Here is a 24,232-nt window from a genome sequence, read left to right as displayed (position 1 = left end):
CATATAGCTTGTATAATTTGAGAGATTGTTGCTTGTGCTCACCAATGTGCCATTGATGTAGACACTAATTTGACGAAATAAATTATGTAGTATACAATTTTCATAGGATATCCCATCGGCCCGAATTGGAAATGTATTATCGGATTTCCGGACTTTCATTTGCAAATCTAAAAATTTTGAAGACATGTTCATAAGGTAGTCTTCATTGGAATAAATTTGAAAGTGGATATTATCGGATAGGGGTTGTTGTGGTTAAAATTGTTCATAGTATCCATGCTTGACACTCACATCAACATTTTCAGCATTGAATAGATTCAATGAGGCGGTGATTGAAGGTTGAGAATCCTTATGGGGTAGGTAGGACATTTTAGCAGAAGAAATCTAGTTTCGATCTAACAATTTTCTTCCTGGGACTTCTGTTTACAGCACGTATCGGCTTTTTCCTTCTTTTCTTTGACAAGAGGGATGATGTCTTTCGTTTCCGACCTGAGTAGAGACTGATGAGTGATGCATTGTTTCTTGACCTTTTTAAGCCTTTACCATTTTGTTTTAATCTCTCGCCAAGGGTTCGCGCACTGGACCTAAGATTTTCCGTAGTACTTTTTTAAAATCCTTGCCAGAGCCCCAATCGTATAGTGTCGAGGATGCAAAATCTGTCACAGCCGGTACAAGATATTTTCTAGCCAGTGGTAGTGAAGAGCGAAACAGCTTAGCAAACCAACTGCCAAGACCATAGCCAGACATTGACGAGCGTCCTTTGTAGTAGTCCATTCCATTGCCCTGTTGTCTCGGGCCAAGAGTATTAACATAGCAGTCAATATCAGGACAAGTGAATACCACTTTTTTATTAGACATGCTGTTGAACGATGGGTCGAAAATGGCATGTAATCACAGCTAAACCTTTTGAAATTGCTATTGGATCACCCAATTCGGTTCTTAGTGTTAACTGACAGAGTTCCAAATAGGAAGTGTTTACGGGAATATACTGAAGATGCTTTATATTGTAGTGGTGAATATGTTCTTGATTAGTTTTTCGTTCAAGAACTCGTAGGAGGGGAACATTTGAATTACCAACTCGAGATGTTTCCACAAATGAAGCGTAGAGAAATATTGAGGTGTCAGTGGAGAAGGCAGGCGGATAGTCAGCAAAAATGAAATTAGTGTTTCCGGCACTTTTATCATTGATTATATTGAGCTTAAAGCCAAGAACATCCTTTAGATTATCGTTGAGAATAACCTTTTCACTGGCAATAGGTGAACTAATGTAGATCTTGCCCTCCTCTATTGAATAGTTGAAATGAAAAGCCCCCTTTTTACGAGTGGAAATTCTTTTATTAATAGAACGACATAAATCATTCATACAGGTGAGTTCCTCGTAGGGTAATTCAATATATGGATAATCCATCCACTTGATTTTTTGAATTTGTTCTTGATCACTTGCTGATGGAGGCGGCCAATCATAGGGTCTAATTTTTATTTCATATGTACGATCCTTTCTCAGGATGTCATAGGTATTTTTGAGAATACAGTCGACAAGAGCCACTTCATACTTTCCCTCGTCGAATTTGATGGTGGGGGAGAGTTTTGTCCAATAATCACTTGTTCTATTCAAGTCATTGTAGAGAGGATCAGAAACATTGGACATAAAAGTCACATAGAAATCATTGGGCATTGTCAATATCTTCAGCACTGACCCAAGAATCAAAATCTGAGTTGTATCCTAGCCAGCGAACAAGCAACTGTTTCTTGCCATGGCGTGTACGACTCTTTAATATCTTTTCAATTTGATAAATTTCACTAGTGTTTCTAACTTTTTGCAGTTCATATTCATAAAAACTGCCGAGAATCTCATCATCTTTGGTATCTTGCGGTTGATATATCGTGGGTACGGTTTCTAGAACTTTTTCCACTCTAAAAAGTTAAATGCTCTATAAATAATTTCCTTATTCAAAAATATTGGTGTTTCTATTAATTTTAACAGTATCACCAACCTTAAATTTCTTCTTTTTTTTCTCTTTTTCACCCTTGGAGTATTGCTTTAGAAAAGCATCAAATGTATTTTCATTGTAGTGAACATCCGTTGGTGTAGAGTTGGACAGAGATCGATGGGGTCGATGGTTGTATATCTGCATGATTTTATCTAAATCATGAATAAAAGCCGGTGTATTTTTCAAAGTTCAATATCTTGAAATAAATTGACGAATTGTTATAATCAATCGGTCAGTCAATGTAGCCTTTATTGGGCTGTGACTATGGTATTGTATTGTCATTTATTTCAAAAGAACCCTTTGAACAGAAGAATTAGAAAATTCACTAACGCGATACAAGTAAGGTTGTCTATACGAATCAAGTTTTAGAATACTTTCAATGGCTTGAGCAACTTCAATACCTCTCTTTGATCGCATTGGACTGGCATAGACATAGCGACTAAAGATACTGATTGCCACAAGAATATATTTGTAGGGCGCATTGTGAGGTTGTTGAAGTGCGTTTAAAGTTAAAAGATCCATTTGCATTATATGCAGATGGAAAAAGGCTTTAGTTTGTCGATATTGTTTACTGCGAAGCCTGTGATTTCGATGTAGTGTGTAACTCGGTTCATTTTCTAGATACTCTTTTGCATTTTTCAATGTGATGGTGCCGGAGACAGCTTTGGAAAGCGTTTTGGGGGAACTTAAACTTCCCGCTTCGCCAGTATTTTCATAGACACCTTTCAGAACTTTATCTATTTTGAGCATAAACGCGTAGTGTAATGTCCACTCCTCTTTTGCACACTGGTGGGTAAATCAATTCGTCTTCGCTTTTGACTAGCAGTCACAGGTTTTGTAAAATCAGTGGCGTTGCTAATATCTTCAAATATTGAATCTTCTTCTTTTTTAAATGGTGTTGGAGGTGGATGACTATATTTCTCTTAGTTTCTGTAGAATTTGCTTATTGCCAATGAGACTTTTGGGAAAGTTTGATACACACAGAAAGGTGTATAGATTATCGTCAAAGGATATGAGTCCTTCACGATTCGTCACCATATCACAAATTAAATCAACTAGATTATAACTTTTTCCTTGAATTATAATTCGTTTCCCTGTGCTCTCGACTTGAACTTGATCGCCAGCTTCCGACATGAGATAAGATAATACTCTTTTACTCTGTTCTCGATAGGTGAGTGGCACTAGGTTTCCAATTTTCAATACACTTGAAATCAATTCCTTCTCCTTTGATTGTGTAGGATCTTGAGATGTTTCCTGTTTAGAGGGACCGGGTCTCTCGCGATATGGTTTATGTTTGTCCACACGTCGCAATGCATCTTGAAGTAAAAGCAGTTTTTTGTCATCGGCAATATTCTCATCGTTAATGAATTTGCTTAGATTGTCTTCAAAATGTTCGACGGGCGAGAGGACAAGTTCAAATGGTGTCAATTTATAGGGTTTTGCCATTCTTACTAGAGAAAACTGTATACAAGTCCTGCAATGATTGGCAGTAAAAGTGTGAAAAAGCTACCGCCTGCTTGAAGGAGCCGTGTTCTTTTAAATTTTTTTCCCTTTTTTTTAAAAGCCCAGGCGCGTAGAGTGGAACGATGTTGCTTTTTCTGTTGTCTAATACCTTCTGGCAGTTGAACATTGCCCTCAGTTAAATTTAAAAGAAGTTCAGATATTAGATTAATGAAATCATTTTCAACCCTATGTTTGAGTATATCCTTCCTAAGCAAGGGTTTTGAAGTGCTTAAAACGGAAAACAGATGTCGTTGTTCGTGTAGTTTCTTCAGTGTCATAATGGCGACTGATAGTCTTTCCTACTGTTCACCGGAAGATATACTGTAATTTCATTGTCTAAAATGTCGGTGACTACTCGTAGATACTCTGGCGTGATCTTATTAATATCCGGCAAAAAGTAACCTTAGGGATTGCTTGTCGCCTTTGTGTAGGCTGACAGCATAATTTTCGGGGCGCTGGGTTATATCTGCTTATTGAGAGTTTAGAGCTAGCTAGAATCACGAACGACTCGATAGATAATATAGACGGTACAATTCAAAGCAAGGGTTCGCATACATTTGCTCTGATGAAACAGATTGTGTAGAACCAGAGTAACGGAAATGTGTTCATGGTGGGAGCAAACAGTGAACAATTTTAACATTTCCATCGAGACTTGTTCAATGGATTCAGCCAAATCGTCAATAATAAACCACGATATTAGTTCAATACTACTTAAAACAACAAGTCCCCGTAGGAAATATCTTGTTCTGGTGGTGGCACTCTACTTTATTTGATCGTATGACTCCTGCGAAATACTATAGCAATAGTAGATTTTTTTCGGCTTCTCCAAAAACATTTTATCGCAATTTTGAATTATTCTAGCTAAAAGTGTTGTTTTCCCCGACATAAAGGGACCACACAGAAACGATCTGAAGGGTGTTTTAAATTGATACATGCTGCTGTTGGGGACAACAGTCGGACTACAACTAACTGTAAATCATATGTGCTCAAAGAATAAGTAGTAATTTCCCCATAGATCTATCTATTCAAGAACAAAAAAAAAAAAAATATTTCATGGCAACATTTATTACAGCAAAATGATAAAAATTGTTAAACATGACACTTGGTCAACATGAAAACTCTATTTGTTTAACGCGAACTCGGCAATGATAACACTTTTTGATAAACACTTATTGTCTTTAAAAACTTTTCTGTACAACACTTTTGTACATTAATACTTTTCTTTATAAAATCTTTTTAAAAAAATTTTATAAAAAAAAATTTTCTTTCAATATTTTAAAGAAATTTTTTAAAAATAAAAAATTTTAATTTAAAAAAAAAAAAAAAAAAAAAAAAACACTTTTATATAAAAAAATTATTGTACAAAAAAAAAAAGAAACTTTGAAATTGCTAGCAACATTGAAATTGATTACGGTGAATTTAAAGGTGGTGTCCCCCCCAGGGACCGCGGGGCCGAAGGCCGGCCAGCCGCAGGCGGGACCCCCCACCCCCCTGGGCGGCCGCGGGAAGGGACCCCCCCCCGGGCGACGCGGTGAAAAAAGAATTGTTATCATCCCTGCAGGGTAGTGGTGGTGGTGGTTAAGGTAGGTGGAGTGGGATTAGTTAATTTATGACCGGGTTGGGTGGTGGTTAGTTCAGATTAGGTTAATTTATCCAGACCAAGTTGATTGCGATAGTCTACGCATTCAACCCGATCTGAAATACGGTAATGGCCGTGGGGTAGGACAGTCACACCATTCTCGAGCACATAGACTTTGTCGGATATACACGACATTGCATTCTTTTCCACTCTCACAGTATAATTTCTATACTGTAGAGAGCGAATTACAAGCACTTGTGCTCTCGGCACTAGGCTACTTTCTACACAGTCTCTGTACACACTCATGTTGAAATTGCTCTTTACAAAATGTGTAGGCACCCCTTTACACGCCTTCTTTTCTTCCCCACTATGAGTTTCAACGCAATAGACTTTGGGGCCCGGGAACACCCCCCTGGATATCAAATCACTCCCCGTCTCTGATTTTAACATTAATAATTGGTTGGGGGCTTGACGTTTCACCAACTCGGGGCAGAGAGATGGATTCCAGTTGGCGAAATCCATCCGCGAGCTGATGTGTATCCCATTTTGCAAATCACCCAATAAATCCAATTCAGTCCCATTTACCTTTAACAGCAGAGAATCTGTATCACCATAGTAAACTTGAACCTCCCCTCCCGTGGCCATTGCACCTTGCACACATTGTAAAAGAACGACAACATGAGCTTTTTGAAATTTCCAGTACTGAACTGCCGCCTGCTATATTCTTGTTCAGCACTACATTTCGCTTTCGCCTGTATAGAAGAACCATGCCGGTCTCTATGCTTGTGAACGATATAAAAGTGGGATCGGCTATAGTTCGTGCCCACTCTAGAGGGTCAGTCACAACATCGCATCGATATCTATTACGAACGCTTTCACACATTTTGCCAAACACTTAATTTAGGATGAGATTGTACATTTCCTTCTCCACCTTTGAATTTGCCTTAGAGCGTTTATCGACAAAGGTGTCGATAAACGTTTTCAAGTAGGGTCGCTGATTGAACTGCAGGACCCTGTGTATTTTGGTGATATTGAAACCGTTGCTCACCATCCAGTGCAAAAGCACATGGTGAACAACGATATTCTCCTTAGGGTCCAAATCAGCAATCAGTTTCTGTTTGGAGGGAGTCCAGTGCATCCCCATATCCTCAACCAATGAACGATTGTAGGGGCTCAGAGAGTCCCTGCTCATGGGCCGATTGATACAGGGAAAGACAAAATCTTTGACTGAGTCGGGAAGCGCCAGCGGAATGTGACCGTCAACTTCAAAGAACCATCCTTGTGGCCCATTGTCCTCGACGGTGGTAATATCGGGGAACTCACAAGGATTCTCAAGCCATTGATAGTTCCCACACGGCAGAGAGCAGTGGGACATTGCCGAGGGGTGCAATGAGTTCATGTCCAAGAACACTGCATTTGACTTTGCACCGGTGCTTTGTCCGCTCGGATCGGTTGATAAGACGCGGTCCCCATGAAAAACATACCCTCCCCACATTGAACGCTCTACAAAAAGGTGTTGATCTACGTCGGTGATTAGGCATATTTCCTCCCTGCTAATGTTTAAAATTAAATCAATTACTAAATGGGGCGCGGAAAAATGATAGCTTATATTTAACCCAAACTCTGAATAGATCTGGTCTGTGTTCTTACAGAATATATCCAACAGAGTTAGAACGTCACTGGCCAAGTACAGTCTACAATAATCCCACCCATTTTTACAATACCCCTTGGACCACACCTTCTTGGCCAACTCATACTCCGCGGCTATACATTCACTGTTGATTAGTGAATTGTAAAAAGCTTCAATTGGAGGTAGTTCGACCTCGCTGAAGCGTATACCAGCACAGTAATGGTCATTTGCGTTTATGCCTTTGCAGGGCAACAGCTCATACATTTCACCGCCTGGAAAGTGATGTTTAAGCAAGGGAAAGCTATCAAATTTGTAACTTTTTTTTACTTGAATCAATTGACTCAATTCCTTGGAGAAAAAAATAAAGGAATATAAAAACATGATTTTATTACAGCACATATGCCCATTATTCACTGCCTGCCATTTCAGTTCGAGAAGCAGTAACTTCTAAGGCCGATTTTGGAATTATGTTGTAGGTAAATGAACTATTTACCCATGGACAATCTACTCCCCCTCCCTCCCTATGCATACGTGCCAGTGCCGGTAAAATAAATTTTAAATCTTAATTGGAATTATGAATAAAAACAGGGATAAAAAACTGCTGGTTAACATTTAAATTACACGATTGATGCGCAACTCCCCTAAAATTACTACCCCCGAGGATATTTCCTGCCACAAGTTATTATGATCTCTGACTTTCCCCCTCCCCCCTCTTTTCCCTTTAGTCCCCTTATCCTCCTTTGCAAACTCCCCCTTACAAACCCAACATATTTTTTTTTTTTTAATTGCGAGACGATCCTCTGTGGAAAACACAATTGGATAATGGGCATTTCTAAAACGAGAAATAGCACCATTAACCATGCAAATCAGTGGAATCAGTGCCTTAACCTTGCGCTAGTTCTAATCCCATGTTTCAACTATTTCTAACAACTGCAGTGTGATCGAACTGTCTCTTTGCGCGTGTGCCTATGAAACTGCAATAGCCTGATGTTCTTTAACTCGGTTTGGAAATTGGGGGTCGTTTATCTCCACCAGCTTATCTTCACAGTACAAAGATATTGTTTTACACTGAAAAAGGGTATTCTGAAAATTTTTGAAATGTAGAATGAACCCATGCCCTGAGCCCGTTTTCACTGTCTGGGGTCAGTACCGGCCACAGTGCTTCATGTGTTTCCGTAGTTTCTAGACACCACGGACTTTTGTCAAGCATGTTCGACATTATAAACGTTCTCCTAGATCCTTACCACCTCCCAGAAATCTACTGATGTCTGTGATAGGGTTAAAATGACCGATTATATTCGGTTGACTAGGTGGTGTGTAAAGCAACCAAACCCAGTGTTTAACCAAATCAACTGACGGGCTCCTTATAGGGAAGACCACCCCCTTCTTTTTAGAACGAGTTCCATCTTAGAAATTCTGTTTCGTATTGAACCACAGTAACGCCAATATTTAAATGGGCATTAGCCCTTTCAAAAATATCAATGGATCTTACCGTTACTGGATATTTCCCCTCCAAACAAGAAAAATCTACAATGGGAAAACCGGACCCTTCCTTCCCATGCATAGCCCAGTTGTCTAAATTTTTCTTACTAGCGTCCTGAGCTTGAGGCTCGTATGCTGAGATGAGGAAAGCATATCTGAAACACTTTTGATCTGTTTCAAAACAGATCTGCTGGACACCTTTACAACCTTCTAGATCTGGATTATAATTTAAAACTATGCCCTTATCCCTATGCCCCCCTCTTAAAATAAAATCTTTCTTAAATTTACAAATATTTACACTTAAATTTTCAACAAAAAGAACTAGAGAGCCACTCCCATTTTCATTAAAGTTCTCGAGATGCGTTATAATTTGATCGACCCAATCGATGAAAGCCCCCCCAATATTTTCCAAATTTGAATAAACCAAACGCATATCGAAAAATATAAACTGAAAGTACACTTTACTTTTTCACTCATCCAAATAAAACACTTTTAGAACAATAAAAAACCTCATTGAATACCTCCCCCCCCCTTAAATTCGGTTATCCAGACGTGCAAACCCTTCGTCTAACTATACCCCCACAATTTCTCCAGGGTCATAAACACAATTTCCCCCCATAAGTGAATTAAAAGGATCCCCAAACGTTGCAGTGAAAACAACTATATTATTTAAAATTCTGTTGGACAGCTGAAAATCGGGAAATGGTGTACCCCCCGCCCCCTCGTGTTTATTACCCCCTCCCCCAAGTTGTTCAACAATATCTGAGGAATGCTCCACTTCAGTTGTTCGAAGTGGATTCGTTAGGGGATAGGAAGTTGGCGGAGGAGGGGTACTATTTAAATAGTTTTTAAAAAAGTCTAAAATTTTCAAGGTATTTTTGCTCAAGTCCCCCAGTTCAACTCTGCTACTATCTAAATTAAAAAGAAAATCATCTAAAAACTCGTCAATATTAAAAGGTACTTCAATGCTATCGTCACATGTTAAATTGTTGGGGGACTCCACTTTTGCTTCCTCTCCTTTTCCTACTGACGAGCAGGGGGGAGATTGCGAGTATAGAACCAGGACAATCTACAAATGAAAAAATGGCTTATTTTTAATGTGTTCAAATCATCACTACAGTTAAAATTTGGATTAGTATTTAAAGTCAGCGCTTAGTAGTAGTAGCAGTATGCACATAATAGCATTTGGTTAATACACTGTTCCCTCCACAACTATTGATATTCTGAAAGCAGTCAATTTTCAACTTAATATAAGATATTTACGAACTAAAACGTCGCTTTTACATGGAAGGTGGTAATTTGATTTTGTTAAAAAAATAGCTTATTTTCAAAGTGTTCAAATCAGCCATGCTGTTTTTTTTTTTTTTTGATTAGAGACCATTGCGGTGCTTCCCACGACGTTTCCCACAGCGCTTCTCGGGCCGAGTGGCACTTCCCGGTCCCCACCGTGGCTCCCAGGCATTTACATACAGTCCGCCAAAAGTTGAAATATTCGCTTAGACTGCATAAGTCCAAGTATCTCTCTAAGTCCGTTCTACAGGTTCGGTGAACTCTTCATTAGATCACACTTATTGAAAGCCGCCGCGCCAGTGTTCCGATTTCCAAGACCGAACTTCAGACGAGGAAACAGTACAATTAAATGCTGTAAACCGTTAACTCAGTATATTGTCAACAATGTTTCCCCATCACTAAAATATTGGCAAGGGTTTGTAAGATTGAAATCTATTTTAAAAATATCCTTGAGCAAATTACGGGATCCATATGTGACAGATAGATAAATGGGAATAATCTCTCTCAGTTCCTTCTCTTAAAACTATTTGATATTCAAATGTGAAAAATAGGGGATTTTGAGTTTCAAATGGTGAGCATTAATTGAAATTACCTAAAAATATTCGCTTATGAGATAGCGGCGAAGCGATAGGGGTGAATGCATAGAAAATAGCAAAGATTAGAAAAGAGTGGTTTCTTTGCAAAAAAATTACATTTAGATATCTCCGAGGGAGGGGGGGGCAGAGAAAACAATGGTTGGGGGGGGGGGGGTGAGGGGTTAATAACTCACAGAGATAAGTTTATATTGGGATTGAAAAAGAAAAAAACATTGGAAGAAATAAATAGGTAGGAAAAAATGCTTACAGGTGCATAAGCTGTCTGGGCTTGGGTGCCAGATGGTCCAGGTCGTGCATGTTAGAGGGTGTACGGGGCGGCGTCGCACTGTTCTTGTGTTGATTGGGCTGCGATGTTATGGGATTGTATAGATGAGCCGGCAGGGTTCACCATATTATAAGAAGCCACCCATTCTCTTTTCAGGTTTTGACTGGACTGTATGGGGGCTTACAGTGATGGCTGCACTTGGGCCGACAACGCATGTTTTGGGGTTGGGCCAGCATACTTAATAATGGATGGTCTTGACTCATCCACTTTCGCTTTCTTAGTGGGTGACGGCGGCAAGCATTCTTCATAATTTACCTTAAAAAGAAGAGAAAAAATTAGTATCAAAATAATTTGCCCCTTTTTTTTACAGAAAGAAAGTTAGTACCCTCATCCATGTAATTTATCTCTTTTCAGTAAAGCAAAAAGTAAAAATTTCGCGAGAAATATATTAAGCTTAGAAATCAAACGTTTTTATTAGACAATCAGTAGTCTATAGCCATAGGATAGGAATCATTGTTTCTATTTTTACCATTTAGAAAAATATTAAATTTTCCGGTCTATAGGCTTTAAATTAGATCGTTAACCCATCGACCTGTAGGGCTATATTTTGCATACATAGGTTAAAATGCTATTCAATTTATACATAATATTAGCTTCATGCAACTCCCAAAGACTTTTCTAGCCCTGCACTGTTTGTTTTCATTTTACACTGATGACGGTAGAATTGAAGGCATTGCTCTCCCCCATTACATAATTTACTTACAACGAAGCTGTTAGAAGCATTGTTTTGCCCCCTCCCCCTTTCACATAATGTTCTAAATATATTGTTAAACTTAATTTGAAAATAATCTCTTTCACCTGTTCTCTGACAAATAAAAGACCCTTTCTTTTAATGCGAAGAAATAGTTTGTTTTCATTTTACACTGATGGCGGTAGACTTGACGGCCTTGCCCGCTCCCCGTCCATAATTTAATTACAACGACGCTGTTCGACGCCAGGTATTGCCCCCTCCCCCCTTTCACATAATGTTCTAAATATATTGTTAAACTTAATTTGAAAATAATCTCTTTCACCGGCTCTCTGACAAATACTAGTCCCTTACTTTTAATGCGAAGAAATAGTTTGTTTTCATTTTACACTGATGGCGGTAGAATTGAAGGCATTGCCCTCCACCATTACTTAATTTAATTACAACGAAGCTTTTAGAAGCAATTTATTGCCCCCTCCCCCCTTTCACATAATGTTCTAAATATGTTGTTAAAATTAATTTGAAAATAATCTCTTTCACCGGCTCTCTGACAAATACAATGCCCTTACTTTTAATGCGAAGAAATAGTTTGTTTTCATTTTACACTGATGGAGGTAGAATTGAAGGCCTTGTCCTCCCCCCTTTACATAATTTACTTAAAAAGAAGCTGTTATAAGCACTGTCTTGACCCCTCCCCCTTTCACATAATGTTCTAAATATATTGTTAAACTTAATTTGAAAATAATCTCTTTCACCGGCTCTCTGACAAATACAAGGTTACGAAACTACAAGCTTAATATACAACAATCTCTTTTTGCTTAAAACCGTTTTAATTTGACAGCCAAAACAAAACCCTTCGACCAGACCGATAGCTTGAACACACCAGAAAAAGGGTGACAGCTAATTATAGGCCTCACATTGGAGTCTTGTGTCAAATCAGAGCGAGCTAATAACAACAGAGCGATGGATGTCTCAGTTAGAGAAAAGATTACAATTGAGAAAATTCAAACTTTAATGAAAAGAGAATTATTTCTTTTTGCGAGAATTTGGGATTGTAAAACAATGGTGGGGGGGGTTAGGTTTCGAGGGTAAAAGAATATATTTTATGTTTTCCATTAATTATAATGATGTTTGTATGGTTTGGGGGGGGGGGTTAGGTTTCGAGGGTAAAAGAATGTATTTTATGTTTTCCATTGATTATAATGATGTTTGTATGGTTTGGGGGGGGGGATTTGGGGTAAAGGAATATATTTACGTTTTAGCTGAATATACTGGAGGATGTCCAAGGAAAATTCGTTTGAAAATAAAAAATGTACTTACATTGCAAATTGAAGTTGACATGGCTTCTAATTCATCAAATTTATCCATTGTTGTTTCAAATGTGTCACAATACTTTCTGATAATTGAATTACATTGCATGCCCGTTATATACGAAATCTCAAGGGCGAATTGTTATGTAACGGGGAAAACCATATGTAACAAGCCCTCTGATTGGTTGAGAAGGGGGATGTAACCGACTCGCTGATTGGCTGAGAAGGAAACACATGATCTAACTGTTTCCGGGAAACTCATAACATTGCCTAGAGCAACAACAACAAATACTATTTCTGGATCATAACATTCGCGATCGATTACGCAATCAAGTTCTCGGAAATTCACTTCCCCCTCGAGTCCTAGATCAATAACATTGTTTCCCGTTAGAATTCAATGCGCATGTGCAACCTTCGTTCCGGAGTTATTACACATAGAAACATCAAATAAATCGACCTTGGAAAAAGAGGTCATTGACCCCATTAACCACGTGTTCTCCCTAATGACTCTATGCCCATATATGGAGTCCCGTCCGTATTCTATGCCCATATAAGGAGTCCCGTCCGCGCTGGTACCCCCCATTCTACTAGTAATAGGTCGGTAAGAAGAGCAAATTAAAGGAGAATTTCCCCACTTTAAATTGAAGAAACAGTACCACACAAAAAACTCTCCGGTACACTAGAAGTATAAATACACATCTGGAAAAGTAGGCGTAGATGGTCAATAAGGGGAGGGGGGAGCAAACTAATAAAAGGTGAAATCTAGATATACCATCATTATCAACATTATCTGATTTAAGTTTCTTAATTGCTTCAACTACGGATGAAAGAGAAATGGGGATACAAAGACGCTGAGATAGGGGGGGGGGGGTACTAAAAATAGTAGAAAGAGAAGGAGTATACAAAAAATGCACACGTTAATTAATATTAGAAAAAATAAACGAGTAATGGTCATGCCAAGCAGATGCAGGAAGACAATCACTACTTGGCATATCACTTCTAATCGACTCAGAATTAATAACTTTTCGCCATTCTCTCTTTGACACTGGAAAATCCGTACCACAATAACGTACTGACTTAAGATATTTTTTATATTCACTGCGCGTCTTACGCTTAAGGTCAGATACAATTCCACAAGGCGGTCTATCACATTCATTCCATACTTTTAACCAAAGCTTTGCTTTATTTTTCTAAGTTTTTAAATTAGGATCTAAATACCAAATAGGTTTTTGCGTACCTCATCTAACACGTTGCAGCGGCACTGCAACTTCCTCGGCATCTTTTAGACCATTAATTATTTGATTATAATAGCAATCCAGGTCCTTTTTTCAATTCACTGGTATAGAGCGCTGGAGTAGATGATAGGGAACTCGTATAGCAGACAACAGGTTTGTTAGTGTAAACATATAGAGAGGGACATCACAGGTACCTGTTGTCACAGGTAGACAACAGGTATCTTCCAATTACTTTTTTCAAACCATTTTGAAGACCGGGGTACTTTATAAATACTTGCAAGGTTTATATTAAGCGTAAGAGCAAGTGAAATAGGGATATGGTCTAAATCTTGTTCTTCAGCATGTACAAACACTATTGATGTAGTAATACTAGGTTAGCAAATAAGTTGGTCAATATTGCTCTTACCGCCTGAATGGTGAATGTAAGAAAACGGATGAGTTTTTGATATAATATGATACGATGGAGGGCAATCTAACAACGAATCACTAATCACTATACATATATATATATATATATATATTGGGACCAATTATGGCACCATCCCATTGCAGATTTTAACCTCCTCATCTCAACAATGTCTTATTTTTTTCTAGACACCTGGGCCTGATAGTAGTCCATTTTTATGCTGACTGGGCTGAGCAATGCAAAGTCCTCAGAAATGTATTTGAGGAGCTCGAAAAGGATCCAGGACTTAAGGTACGTAATAAATGTGTGTTTACGAATTTTTAGATTGCAAGACAGTTCCTAACTCATACCCCTTATCGTACAGCTCCTCCCCCACATGCTCCCCGCCACCACAGCTATCCGCTTACACAACTTCGCACCTACAAAACTCCCCATGCCACAACTTCTTCCCCACACAACAGCCACACACTAACACTTACTCAGTAAGGTAAAGTGTCTTATGTGATTTTTTGGTGAAATTTTGGCCCAATGTCATTCTGTCTAAGACCATTCTTATATTGGATAATTTGGAAGAGCAAAATATTTCAAAATTAGTTTTAGATGACTGCTAAGTGCTTGGCATGGAAAGTGAGTAATCTCCAAGTAAAATGTTTTCTGTTAGTATGTTTTGCTTTATGATGCTTATATCAATTTTTTTTCAATTCAATCGGGTTTTATTAAAACAAATAGAAATAAATAAACATAGATAAACTTCTCTATGCAAAACACGCACGTTGAGTCCCTTAAAAAAAATAACGATTCCTCCTAATCACGCTTTATGACTCTCGCTTTACTCTTCAACACAACCAGATCTCTCATCCATACAATTCATTATCTAAGAGATCCCCCCCCCCATTCTTCCCCGAAAGCATAGCTACCTTAACCTTACAAAATAATTATAAATAAATAAAAACAAACAAACCAATATAATAATGATAGTAATTAAAAAAATCTCAATTATTAATTAACTCTATTTTTTGAAATTCAATAAGATATTTTTTCAAATTATTTTTAAAAGACCCAAGGGAACTCCTACATCTCAGCTCTTTTGGAAGCACGTTCCACACTTTCGCGCACGCCACATCCGGTGCAAAATCTGACCGTACTGTAGGTGTTCGTTTCATCAAAAGGTTTGAGGCAGATCTCGTGTTCCTAGGATGTTTTTCCGATACCAACTGGAATAGACTGTGGAATGCTGATGGAAGTAATCCGAACAAAAATTTGAAAACGATAACTGAGCATGATAAATGATAAATTGTTTCACAGGAAAGAAAATCGTCAATATTTCCGATTATTTTCAGGACACGTTTGTGGATTGAATCAAGCCTTTTCAGGTTGGAGGTAAATGTTGATTGCCAATTTGACGAAAAATACTGCAGATGAGGCTTGATAAGTCCATCATAAAGTAGACGAAGGGTTTTCGAGGGAGTGTGTGTTTCAGTTTCCTGATAATCCCATGATTACAGGAGAGCTTCAGCTCCACAGCGTGGATGTGATGCACGAAGGACAAGTTTTCGTCAAGGAGTACACCTAGGTACCTGGCATAGCCAGTTTTTGGTCGTCTGATCGTTCCTCGAGAAGTAGTTATTCCAGATACTTCTGGGCGAAGAGTTCCAATCCTTGAAAAGAAGAGAACACAAGATTTGTCAACATTTATTACGAATCGACTGGTATCCATCGTATGTAAGTTTCTTCTAAGATGACCTCAAGTTTACTTTGGAGCGCTGACATGTCGGTGTCACAGGAGGCCTTTTTAGTGTCATCCGCGAACGCATCAAGTTCATCCGATTCATTATCGTTGCTCGAAATTTCTAGGTCGCAACATAATTTGCAGCACCGTGAAGTCCTGGAGTTAGGGTTCAGAACGCGACTTAGGTCATTCACATGAACCAGGACTTACAGTGGGCCTAAAATTGAGCCTTGGGGCACACCGAAGTTGACAACGGTGTCATTCAGCGGATCTTCTCCTATATAAACACGTCGGCTACTAAGGTAAGACCGGAACCATCGTATAGCACTCCTCTAACTCCAATGTGCTCCAGTTTACCTAATAGAATCCCATGATCCATACTGTCAAACGCTTTTCTTATGTCAAGCAAAATAGCAGCTGGCACAAGTCCCAGGTCAAGTGCTTTATTAATGAATAGGCTTAGAGATGCCAGAGCATCTTCCCTCAAATTTCCGGGTTTTAATCCAAATTGCCGTTGGTTAAGAAATCTCTTAGCTTCCAGAAAGAAGTAAAGTTGGTACTTCATAGGTTTTTCAAACACTTTGGCAAATACCAGAAGGATAGATATGGGTCGAAAGTTAGAGGGGTCGTCCTGAGGGCCACCTTTGTGGAGGGGAACTATTCTTGCCTTCTTGAGGAGTGATGGAAATACGCCCGTCTCTAAGGAGAGGTTTACCAAATGTCTTAAAGGTTGTAGTACGGACGGTAATACTGCTTTCAACACTTTAGTATGGACGCGGTCCAAACCAGAGGCAGATGCTCCCCTCAAACCTTTGACAATCATCGAAAGGTCCGTCGAAGTTACAGGAATGAATGCCATCGACTTGAAACACGTTGGGCCCAAAAAGCCCTTGTAGGACTTTCTGGGGGGTAGCACTGTGTTAGCCGTTTTTTCTCCAATTTTGACGAAAAAGGTACAAAGAGCTTTTGCAACTTGTGCTGGTTCAGTAAAGGTTTCCCCATCAACCGTAATTCTGGATGGTAGTTCAGGCCGTTGGTTATTCGGTTGTAACACTGAATTAATTGTTTGCCACACTTTCCTTCCATCCTTCCCACTTTCGGCTAGCCTTTGATTAAAGTAATCCCTTTTAGAATTTCTGAGAACTGACCGTAGGCATTTCTTATAAATTTCATAGGTCCGCAGGCTAGCTACACTTGGTAGATTACGATACTCCGCCCAAAGATTATTCTTTTTATTGATACACCTGAATAAACTTTCTGTAACCCATGGGCAAATTGGTGCTTATTTTCTTCCACGTTTCTTTATTTTTTCTTTAAAACAACATGCCTCCTATAATGCTGTAAATGTACTGTAAAAAATTTCGAATCCTTCATTCAGATCTTCCTTCTCCATAACGCTATCCCAGGTCGTTTTTCCCAATTCCTCGTTAAGTAACCGTGAGTTTTCTTCACTCAGATCTACAACCGGAATATCATCTCTAGTTTTTGAAAATGACCTTGTTGCCTTTTATGTTTCGAAAACGGTACATAAGGTGAAGTAGCCTGACATGTCACTGATGATTACTGAAGCCGAGAGTGGAGGTAGAGTAGACAGAATATTGTCTATTAGTGAATAAGTACTCTCAGTTACTCTCGTTGGGATAGTTGTCGACGGGTAAAGATTAGATCCAGACATAAGAGTGAGAAGTTCTTTAGCGGTATTAGTTAGGAGATAGGCTAGGTTGATGTTGAAATCACCCATGATGACCACATCATGATTCTGTTTTTCAAGCATTTGGAGTGTTTCCAATAAATATTCCATAAACGAAGAAACAGAACCTGACGGTGATCGGTAAATTTCTCCAACGATTAACTTCTGTTGTGAAGGAAGTGACATATCAAGAAAAAGTGACTCAAAAAGACCTTCTACATTTCGAGTTAGTTGGCCATTAACACAGACTGGGTATTCGCTCTTTGTGCAGATTGCCAATCCTCCTCGTGCTGACTCTTTTCTATGTACTAAATTAGATGTATACCCGGGGATATCTACCAGGATGTCAATCTGCCTCGACAGGAATGTTTCACACAGTCGTCAGGTCGTATTTGTCGGCACATAGTCATTACATCTGTCAGTGACGAACATAATCCTTGGCAGTTGAGCTGAACTATACTGAGCTGAGATTCGGAGCACCCCTGGGGCATACTCATTAACTGAATATATTTACTTCGAGGAAATTCAATTTCACTAAAAAAAGAACAATCATTTTCATTACTAATTACTCTATCAAAAAATTCTTCCAAATTTAAAAACGACTTTTCTAACTGTTCTAACTTTTTTGAGCTACTGGCAAGGTAGTGGGCCTCGGGGACGAAGAAAAGGAACTCAAAACTTACCCTAAGCTCCCTGGGGAATATGGTCGCATCTTGGAGCAAAGCGAAGAGCCGTGAGAAATGCACACACCCGAATGAACTTCATCGAAACTGCAACAAAAAACTGATTTAAACAAACATGGACTATCACAAGAAACACAGAAAAATGGAAAATGAAACATTTCTGGAAAAAAATCCCTCATTTCGGCAAGCGGCAAAAAAAAGCTAATTCACCAATGACAATCTTGCCCGTTTCCGCTGCTGTAGCCCCAATAACAAATAAATAATAATAAAAAACAAACAAAAAAACTCTTAACTATTTTTATCATATTTTTCCTTCATCTCTTCGACTACATCAGGTGGAATTATCAACAACAACAAACAAAATCAAGAAAAACAAATTACACTAATGATGTTTCAAGCATCAAAGTCGGCATCATCAGGTTCAGCGGGTACTGTCCACTTTAGCGAGTCAAAGGAGTCGTCTTGAAATTTACTCCATTGTGAATTTCGTGACCTTTTTACCTCTAACCATAGTCTTATTCCTCGCTGGACAACACGAGTGTCTGCAACCTTTTCTGCTCCCGATTTAGATCTTTTTAGCTTGTACCCGAGCGCTAGTTATTCTTTTCTTCGTTTACCGAGCTCAGCTGGCAAGTCTGTCGACACACTGAAACCCGTTTTTTTTTTCAGCTTTCCACATTCTTTCATAATAGCTGAGCGTTCAGTGTCTGAGAGGCTAATAAAGATAGACTCGATAGCTTTCTGCTTATTTGAATTACTTCGAAGGCTCAGCCCAGCTCCAGATTGGGAGGGAGCTGTCTTTTTAGAAATACGGGACAATGTACCCATACTCAGCTGATCAGCAACTGCAATTCGAAGCTTAGACTGAAAAAATATCACTACAGTTTCTCGAAGATTTTCTGCTCCTTACGGAGCTTCAACACCGTCAATAAGAATATTGTTTCTTTGAGCGTACATCTCCGATCGCAGGGCCGTAGTCTTGACATGAACCAGCTCAGTCCTTAGCAGTTTATTCTCTGCTCTCAGTACTTTATTTTCATTTTAAAGCTTTGAAATCAAACTTTGAAGTTGTCCATACGGCGGTCGAAATGATCTTTCGTCACTGACATATTGCTACCAATTAATACCGCTCTGCCTAAATCGAACTAGAAAGGCATTGAGTACTTACACGCAAGGGCCTCTTTCATGTAATAAATCCAGTCATCACTCGGGGCCCACTTTCGTCAAAATGCAAATTTTCCAAAAAAACAGCCTGCAGTATCCTTTCAGTATAACACTGCGTCACGGCAAACTTTACAGTTTCTAAGATCTCTTATCCCAGACATCTTCAGATTAGAACGTCATTTGGTTCTTTCTCTCTTAGTCAGTTAAAAACAGCGCTTTCTATCAGAACTAATTGTTCTTTGTATTAGATGGCGTTAAAACGGAAAATTGCAAGATTTCTGCTTTCAACAAGGAAACTGACTCCAGAAAAGCAGCTTCAAACTCCTGCACAATCTATTGAAAATATTCGAAAATCTAGGAATCTTCTTTCTGTCCCCCACAACTTATTTCTGGTATATTTAAAATTAATAAGGATTTTCAATATTTTTAAGTGTTCATAGTTAGATAGATAGATGGCGATGATATATATCTATAATAAATATTCTTAAAAACCAGACTTCGATAGAGATGATTTGCCACTTATGAAGTACATAGGATCAAGGGACATCCCGGTGTAAGTTGCAAGCTGTTTGGGAAAATAAATTGGCGATTTTTTCAATCCCAATTTTCGGCCGAACCTAGTTTTTTTTCTTCTTTTTACTTTGTGAATTGGGGTAGCCATTTGGAGTAAAACAAGTTTTTTGGTCCATTGTCAAGTGGATCAAAATTTGTTTATATTTTTTTCTTTGAAATGGCTATTTGACGATTTGGCCCAAGAACTTAAGGACATAACTTTCAAGCTGATCAGAACCAAAATGTTTTTGCCTTTTTTTAGGGCCTATATTCAGGGGACATGTGTTCCCAACCTAAAAGGGACCTGTGTTTCTAATCTAAAACATTGTTTCTATGTTAGAGTATTCTTGGCATAGGGACTTCTAAATGTAAGTATCAAATCAGCCAGAGACAAAAAGCGTTTTGGCTTATTTTAAGACCCCCTAGCGCTTTCCACCCTCCCTAACAGAAATTTGATGTCTCCTTGTGCCGGGGATCATCCCTGAAAGTTTCAAACCTGTTTGACAGCCAAGACCAAACATGCCCACCTTCTTTTCTACTATAAAGCCTGTCTGTGAACATAGGGTGATTTGCATGATTAAGGGTCCTTGGCCCTGAGGCCGTATGGGCTGTGTCATCCCTGGAGGCATATATTGAACCTTTCAGCTATTCTAAGGAAAATGACTATCTGTCAGTTTTGGTCTAGTGCGATGGGAGGTTACGGCTGGGTACTCGGGGGAAAAATGAAAAAGGGGCAAGGGGTTCCCACTTTACTGCAATCACCCCTTCCTTACCTTCTGGCAAAAAAACAATCATTAGCATGTCTATGCCGCTGTGTAGATTTTGATCTTGTAATAAAGTAGATAAACCGTCTAATTTTAAAGAAAGCTGATGTTTTATTTACCATTTTAAAATCTGTTTACGTATTTCATTTCTCTCTCTCTCTCTCTCTCTCTCTCTCTCTCTCTCTCTCTGTCTATCTGTCTCTCTCTCTTTCTGATTCTCTCCCTCTTTCTCTGTCTCCCTCTCTCCCTCTTTCTCTGTCTCACTCTCTCACTGTCAGTTCTAGCACTGTTTTTCTTATCCTATACAATTGTTTTTCTTTTTAATTTATTAATGATTTTCCATGTGTTTCAGACCTCGACTGACGTTTTTTTTTTCTAGCATGTTACATTCTTGGAAATTGAGGCTGAAACCCATCCAACAATTGCCGCTCAATATAAGGTCCTAGCTGCACCGACAATAATTTATTTGATGGGTGGTAAACAAGTTGACAGAGTCGACGGTGTATATGCACGTGAAATTGTGTTATCAGGTTAAGTGAAATATGGGAAATTAACTTTTTTTAAGTTATCAGCCTTGTAAACCGGCTTGAAATAATACTGAGACTATAGGAAGTATTACATTTTCTATTTATATAGTTCACTCCACAAATAACAATCTTTGCCTGTGTCTTAAGAAAAGAACAACAGAACACTCAAAGAACAATAGAACACTCGATTTAAGCGCTTATTGAAACCTATTAAATTCATCATTTGTTTATTGTGCTTCAGAACTCAATAAGCTTCAATTCTCTCTTTTACAGAAAGAAAATTGTTTATATATTCATGTGTCAGCATAAGCTAACAATATTTTTGGTTATTTTCAAAAGTTCTATGGGGTTGCAAGATTTTTTTTTTTTGTAAAAAATGTTGTTCAAACCGCGATCAGTAGAGCATGATAATCATGCCTTTTCAATAAGCTACTGCAATTCGCTATGTTGAACTTAGGGAAGGTTTGACTGCAAAAAGATTGCAACAGAAATGTTTTTTGTAGTATGTAATAGAGACGAAAGAGAATCTGACTGCCATACTAAAAATCAAATAGAAATCGTATCTTACTGGGTAGTTCTTTGCTTCCCCTTTTTATTTGTGTTCATTGTAAGAACTTAGATTTTCTTTTAATCAAACAATTGTGCAATGCGGAAAATTACTATTAGTGTTCAAAATCGATTTTGATATGTTTATGAAAGCAGAAAATCTCATTTGTTCAGTCTCGGCCATTCTAGGCCGAACCAATAATTCTTTTAATTCTTTGCTTTATGCATTGGGGTCCTTTTAGATTAGACCAAGTATTTGTGAATATAAGTTTCAAATTGAACGAAAAGAAAAGTTTTTTGGCTGTTTTCGGGCCCTTTTGGAAGTCATTCGCCCAATTTAAGTTTGTTATGTGCATTTGGGCCCTCTATATTGAAAGACAGAAAATACGCTCCTAATAAAACCTTATTACTCATTTTCGAACTATGTACAAAAATAAGAAATTGCTCTTTGTGTATAGTTTTGTCAAATTTTACAAACTTTTTCTGGATATATTGTAGGGAAGCACTTTCTTTTATCCAATTTGAGAAATGAAATGGAGGTTTATTAAGAGGGGGATCCAATTCCACAGTGGCGGAATGTGGGGGTAATCGACCCAGAAGGAGCTGGACATCTCATTTGAATACTTGCAAGTTCATGATCTAAGCGTCTAAGTATGGATGCATTTCTTAATCAGTCGCGCAATATGTGTAAGCTGTTGGTTTTAATTTTTTTTTTTTTTTTTTAATATTTATTGAGGGAGAGCTTTCATCTCTCGGTTGTTGCTGATAGTTGACTTTTATTCTGCAGGAACTTAGTATTTATGGTTTTCCCGAACCAAATCTGAGGCGGATTATGTAATTTTTTGTGGTTGCAATTTTCTGAAGTGGTGTTTTTGCAGAAGCGTTATTTAAAATAGTCCCATAATCTACTTGACGGCTCATATGGCTTTTATAAAACTAAAATAATGTCTTCTCATTGCAGCCCCAAGGTGTAGGGTTTTAGGTCGGTCTTGGTGATTAGGATTCCATTTAGTGTTAGTTTTGCTCGAACAGCATTACGCATATGGTATATTTGTATGTTAGTGGGTTTAGTAGCTGCAATGGGTAAGCATGACTTCAGAGTGGCTGTCGGTCAAATTTAAACCTTTCAAATGCTGAACTACGTTAAACGTTACATGTTTAAAGCTGAAGAGGGAATAAAATTCTTCCTGAATTTTTTTTTGGAGAATGCTTCTTCCAAAATTTCTGAGTATTACAAGCCTTGAGACAAGTTAGCATTGAAATGAAAGAATATTTATGGATCAAAACTTGATAAACATCAGCTAAATAAAAAAAAAATCTGCACAAATTGTCAAGTAGTTTGAAGGTCTGCCTAATTTCCTAAGCTTTATGGGGTTCACATTCTTCAGATGGTAACAGTAGGTAAATTCGATATTTCAAAGACACTTCGGTAAAATGTGTTAGGTATTTCTAATCTATTAAGAAGAAGCGTATTTTGTCTGATTTTTTTTTTTTTTATTTTAATTTGTATACGCTTAAGGACCAAAAAAGTATCCAAGCATAAATTACTCAATTTAAAATACGTTTCTATGGTATTTGACTATGCTTAGCAATAGATGTATATCATTTGATTCTTTTCTATGTTTACTAAGTGCAAAAAGTGCACAAAGGGAAGTAAAAACTTACTAAATAGAGCTAATATCATATAGAGACTAAAAGCCAATAAAAAACTCAAGCCTAAAGGGTATCTTTGGTGGCAGCATTACTGAGGAAAGGCTCAGCACTGCTGCCTCTGTAAAGTCACTAATGTATTCTTTAAGCCTTAAGACAAAAGTCCAAAATATTTCTCAGACCAATACAGCCTCTTTTCTGTTGTAGATTCCAAATGTCTGACGTTTTCTATGAGGCAAAACTTTATATTACGAGTTAATGAAGTCACCCCCCCCCTCGTTGCCTTTTTTAGAGAGGATGTGTATCCCATAAAGTGAAAGAATTTTTTACGAGTTTTTGCCTACTTTAAACTTTGTGCTTAACCATTTTGTATAATTTCATTATTTAGTACAATTAAATTTTCAATTTTTATTTGTTTTATTCTAAATTCATTAAATATTCTTTGTTTTGTGTCCAAATAATTTTATCGGGACGTCAATTGAACTTCGGCAATCACACCTCTGTCGACGTGAGAAAGTAGTTGTATCTCATTTAATTTCTGTTGTTGTATTTTAGACATTCATTGTTATTGTGCTTTATTTTTTAGTTCCCTAAAAGACATCTTTTTTGAAATCCATATTTTTAGGCCGCCATGGCGGATGATTTGGGGAACCTCCAACCATCCCCGATGACAACTAAACCTGTTGCTCCTCGTAACCCAGAAACGAAGGAAGAGCTCAATGCTCGACTGAGGAGACTTATTACAGCCGCTCCCGTGATGCTGTTTATGAAGGGAGATCCAAATACACCGAAATGTGGTGAGATTTTATGTAATTCTTTTAAACGAGACTAATGTTGTATATTGCTGCTTCTTATCCAATGCGTAAGATTACTTTAGCTAGACGTTTAAGTGTGA

At 38.2% G+C, this 24,232-nt stretch overlaps 1 protein-coding gene across 1 annotated transcript in view; it reads left to right on the top strand.

Annotated features, from left to right (window-relative positions):
* The window catches only part of Grx3 (Glutaredoxin 3), a 48,212-nt gene that overhangs the window by 12,218 nt on the left and 11,762 nt on the right, over positions 1-24,232 (top strand). Inside the window, exons 2-4 of the mRNA XM_089091062.1 lie at positions 14,221-14,323; positions 20,994-21,146; positions 23,963-24,134. Of these exons, the coding sequence (XP_088947188.1) occupies positions 14,221-14,323; positions 20,994-21,146; positions 23,963-24,134 (428 nt within the window). The remainder of the gene's footprint in view (positions 1-14,220; positions 14,324-20,993; positions 21,147-23,962; positions 24,135-24,232) is intronic.

This window comes from Artemia sp. Qi Xiang Cuo, chromosome 6, assembly GCF_049724085.1.
Source record: "Artemia sp. Qi Xiang Cuo chromosome 6, ASM4972408v1, whole genome shotgun sequence".
NCBI lineage: Eukaryota > Metazoa > Arthropoda > Branchiopoda > Anostraca > Artemiidae > Artemia > Artemia sp. Qi Xiang Cuo.
This window is presented reverse-complemented; position numbering and strand designations above follow the sequence as displayed.